General features: G+C 37.4%; 1 gene segment (V, D, J or C); it reads left to right on the forward strand.

Annotated features, from left to right (window-relative positions):
* The first annotated feature begins 464 nt into the window (after window positions 1–464).
* On the forward strand, window positions 465–1,467 carry LOC102005754. The segment is given in 2 exon segments: window positions 465–727; window positions 925–1,467. Coding segments are annotated over 2 exon segments (423 nt in total).
* The last annotated feature ends 3,321 nt before the right edge of the window (window positions 1,468–4,788 follow it).

A 4,788-nucleotide genomic window follows, 5' to 3' on the forward strand; every position in this document is an offset into this window, starting at 1 on the left:
AGGAAACCTTCTGTATAAGAGAGACAGAAGGGATCCTGAGTAGGTGACTGTATCTGCAACATTTTCATGCATTCATGGAGTTACTGAGCACTGCTGAGACATCATGGGCAATGTATTTCTATCAGTCAGGTAAAGACAATATTGTGATTTGTTTCTTGTTGTTTCATGTAAAATACACGTACATATATGCATCCCTCTGACACATGGAGATTGACTTAGAGTAAATGTTTCTCAAACTGTTCTTAATTAAAGTTTTTGAGTTTTGTCTTTAAAGGTTCCCATTAAGTTTGTGCATCTTCTGTATTTAATTTGTCACTGTTGAGAGTCCACAAGATGGCAGCATCTTCTCAGGCACCCTGAGGATGATTTCTACTCCTTTCACACTGTATGTGTGTGTGTGTGTGTGTGTGTGTGTGTGTGTGTGCAAATGTTATATGAGACAGAGAAAGGGAGAGAGACAGACAGACAGACACACACACACAGATAGAGATAGATGTGGAGTGAGTGAGACAGAAGGGAAAGAGATCAGTGGAAGTGCTTGGCTTAGGTTGATGGCTAAAAGAACTAATTTTGAGAACAGATACTTTTATTCTTGCTTCCTACAGCAAAAGACTCAAAGTATTTCAAGAAGCTTTGTAGAGTTTAACATCTGAATCTTTAATGAACAAGAGTAGAAGGATGAAGTCCTTCAGCGTTTTTCTAGTGATCCTTTGGCTTCAGTTCACCTGTGAGTATGGGCATTTCTTTGGGAACTTAAAGTACAGTATGCAAAATTGTTGTCTGGGCCAGCACTGTGGGATGAATATGAGTGGTTTTGTCCTCTCAATACAGGAGGTTTGGAAATCTCTGAAGAGATAATTTTTATTCTGGAGAGTAAGCACCCACTTCCCAACCAATCTTCTCTGCCATCTGCTTTGTGCACAGGGGTGAGAGGCCAGCAGAAAGAGGTGGAGCAGAGTCCTGAGTTCCTCAGTGTCCCAGAGGGAGCCATCGCCTCTCTCAACTGCACTTACAGGGACAGTGCCTCTGACACCTTCAGGTGGTACCGACAGTACCCTGGGAAAGGCCCTGAGTTGCTCATGTCTCTATACTCCAATGGTGACCAAGAAGAAGGAAGATTCAGAGCGCATCTCAACAAAGCCAACCGCTATGTTTCCCTGAACATTAGAGACTCCCAGTCCCTTGACTCAGCCACCTACTTCTGTGCAGTGAGTGCACGCACAGTGGTCCCCAGGCACCTGCAGCCTGCACCCAAACCTCAGAGGCTCAGGCAGACCTGAGGCAAAGTGAAGATCACAGGGTAGAGCAGTTCTGTTCCTGCTCCAGATGCAGTGGGAATTAAGAACAATAGCAGGAAGGGTTTCATAGAGTAGGACAGTATTTTTAACAATTATGAAAGTAACTGACCATGATGGGAAAGTTTACACCCATGAAACTGTCACCATAAATCATCCCACAAACATGACACTTGCCTATAGATGTTTTAAGTCATAAATTATTTTAGTTGTAGGAAATTAACAATTGTTATTATATGGCATATTTTTATCTTCAAAGTAGTTGCTCAGATTACAAGATATAGCCATGTAAAATTTATCATATAAGTACTAACTGTTTCACTCAATGAACTGATAGAAATGAGTAGTACAAACATCTTAGCTATCTTGTGTATTCATATGTATGTTTTTTGCCTTCGTTCTTTTTCTCCTTTCCCTTACCCCAGTTCTTTTTTCATTTTAAAGGGAAAGAACAGAAAAGATATAACAAAAACAAAGACAAAAATCAAACAATACAAAAAGTATAAAAAACAATATAGAATTTCAAAACAAGATGATAGGAAATCTACAATGGTAATTGTATTACTTGTTGTTATCTTCAAACTAGTTCCTCAGATTCCCAGATATAGGCATTCAAAATTGATCAAACAATTAAACATTAACTGTTCCTTTCAGTAAATTAATAGAAATTAGTGGTACAATTATCTTAGCTATCTTGTATGTGTGTGTGTATATATATAAATATGTATGTATGTATATATGTATATATATATATACACACACATACAAAATATATATATATTTCCCTTCCTTCTTTCCTTTCTTCTTTCCCACCTCCCAGTTGTTCCTTTGTATTAAGAAGTTTCTGGGCTGGGGATTTAGCTCAGCGGCAAAGCACCTGCCTGGCAAGTGCAAGGTCGTGAGTTCGGTTCCTGGTACCGGAGAAAAAACAAAAAACAAAACAAAAAAAACCACATGGGGCTGGGGATTTAGCTCAGCGGCAAAAGCACTTGCCTGGCAAGCGCAAGGTCGTGAGTTCGGTTCCTGGTACCGGAGAAAAAACAAAACAAAACAAAACAAAAAAAAAAAAAGAAGTTTCCTTCCCTTTGACAATATCTATTGTACCTCTCAGTTTTATTTCCTGTTTCAGTTTCTTGCACTAGAGAGGCAATAATGTGTTTACATATGTGGGTTTGACTTATGTCTCCAATGAGTATGGTCTCTTGTTGCATCCATTTACCTATAAAATCCTTGAGTTTATCTTTCTTTATAGGTGAGTAATATCCCATTGTATAAAAATACTACATTTTTATTATGCATTCCTCAGTTGATGGGCATTTGGTTTTTTTTCCAAAAATTTCCTATAACAAAATGTGCTGCTATGAACATGGGTGCGCACATATATAGCTGTGCCATGATGTTTTTAATTCTTCTGGGAAAATACCCAGAAGGGGAATGGCTGGGTTAAATGGGACCTCTAATCCTAATTTTTTGAGGAATCCAGACTGATTTTCAAAGTGATTGCACCACTACATTGTCACCAACAGTGGAGAAGAGTTCCTTGTCCCCACAGCCCCTCCAGCACTTGTTATTGGTTGATTTCTTGATGATAGCCATTCTTACCAGGGTGAGTTGAAATCTCAATGTTCATTTAATTTGCATCTCTTGAATGATGAATGATGTTGAGCATTCGTCAGAGAATGAGAGTGAAAAATGATGTTGAGCATTTTTTCACGTTTTTATTTGCCATTTGTATTTCTTCACCTCAGAAGTGTGTATTCATCTCAGATGCCCTTTTTTTGATTGGGTCTTTGAATTTGAGGGTCTGAGTTTTAAAAATTTTTTATATGTTCTACATAGAAGTCCTGTGTCTGAGGGACAGATAGCTAAAATACTTTCCCACTCTGTGGGTTGTCTTTTCACTCTATTGGTGATTTTTTTGAAGTATGAAAGCTTTTTAATAAGATGAGATCCCAGTTATTCATTCTCTGAAGTCTTTCTTGTGCAATTTGGGTTTTGTTCATGAATGCTATGCTGTGTTGTTCAATAATGCTGTTCATGAATGCTCTACCTATGTCTTCAAGATTTCAACTTACTTTCTCTTCCAGTAGATTTAGTGTTTCTGCTTTAATATTGAAATCTTTGATCTATTTTGACTTTAGTTTAGTGTATGGTGATAGACATGGGTCTAGTTTTAGTCCTCAGCGTGTAAAAAGCCAATTTTTCCAGCACCATTTATTAAAGAGGCTATTTTTCATCTAGTTATCATGTTTGGCCCCTTTGTCAAAGATAAAGTGGCTGAGTGTGTTTGTAGCTGTGTCTGCATCTTCTAATCTGTTCTCCTGGTGCTCAGGTCTATTTTTTGCCAGTACCATGCTGATTTTTATCACAGTAGCTATGTAGTATAATTTCCAGTCAGGGATTGTGATCCCTTCTGACTTGTTTTTGTTGCCCAGGATTGTATTTGCAATTCTATGTCTCTTCAGTTTCATGATAAATTTTAGGAGTATTTTCTCTACTTCTGTGAGGTAGACTAATGGTATTTTCATTGGGATTGCATTAAATCTGTCTAACAATTTTGGAAGTGTGGCCATTTTCACTGTGTTGGTTCTTCCTATCCATTAACAAGGGATGTTGTTCCATCTTTTGATATGCTCTTCAATCTCCTTTTTGAGTGTACTGTAATAGTCATTGCATAGATCTTTTACTTCCTTTATTAGATTGACTCTTAAGTAAGTACAGTGGGCCCTTACTATATCATGGTTCACTTATTGTGGCTTCCCTGTATTGCAGATTAAGAAAAACATCTAATTCTGTATTGTGGAGTTTTTCATTATATCACAGGATTTTGCAGTATATAGGTATTTAAATAATACTTATGATGTTAATTGTTTTTGCCTAAAAATTTAAAACAATGTAAAAATTTAAAAAATGTTAATTCAAACACATTAAAAGAATATTAAATTGAAATAAAATGCAGCATATCTTTCATTAGCAGATAAATACCATACTGTACAAAATGGAAATGCAGTATGCCACTACCACTTGCAGAAGCTTGCCAGCATGAGATTGTAAATGGCACACTTTTGACTGATAAAATGGAAGCTGATCAACCATAATACTGTGTTCTATAATCGGGGCACTGATTTGCTCAGTGATCATAGCATCAATCTGTTTGCTCTCCTGCACTGTTAACAATGTTGAGCATCTCTGATTGTCCCATTCATATGGATGTCTGATTGCTGCACGTAGTGTTGCTCTGCAGTTTTTTCACAAGTTTTTGTGAAATTTTTGTAAAGCCTTCAATTTATTTCAAGTCCTATGATGACACCCAAATGTTCTGCTCCTTCTAAGGCTTCTGATAGTGAACTCAAGAGCCAGAGGAAGATTCTTGCCATCAAAGAAAGATTGGAATGTCTTGACATGTTACAGGAAGGTAAAAGCTGCGTGGCTGTAGGCTGCCAGTCTGGGATCAATGAATCTATTGTTCACTACACAAAGAAAGATGAGAAGA

The sequence above is a fragment of the Chinchilla lanigera genome, unplaced genomic scaffold (genome assembly GCF_000276665.1).
Source record: "Chinchilla lanigera isolate Chin_1 unplaced genomic scaffold, ChiLan1.0 scaffold00149, whole genome shotgun sequence".
Classification (NCBI taxonomy): Eukaryota; Metazoa; Chordata; class Mammalia; order Rodentia; family Chinchillidae; genus Chinchilla; species Chinchilla lanigera.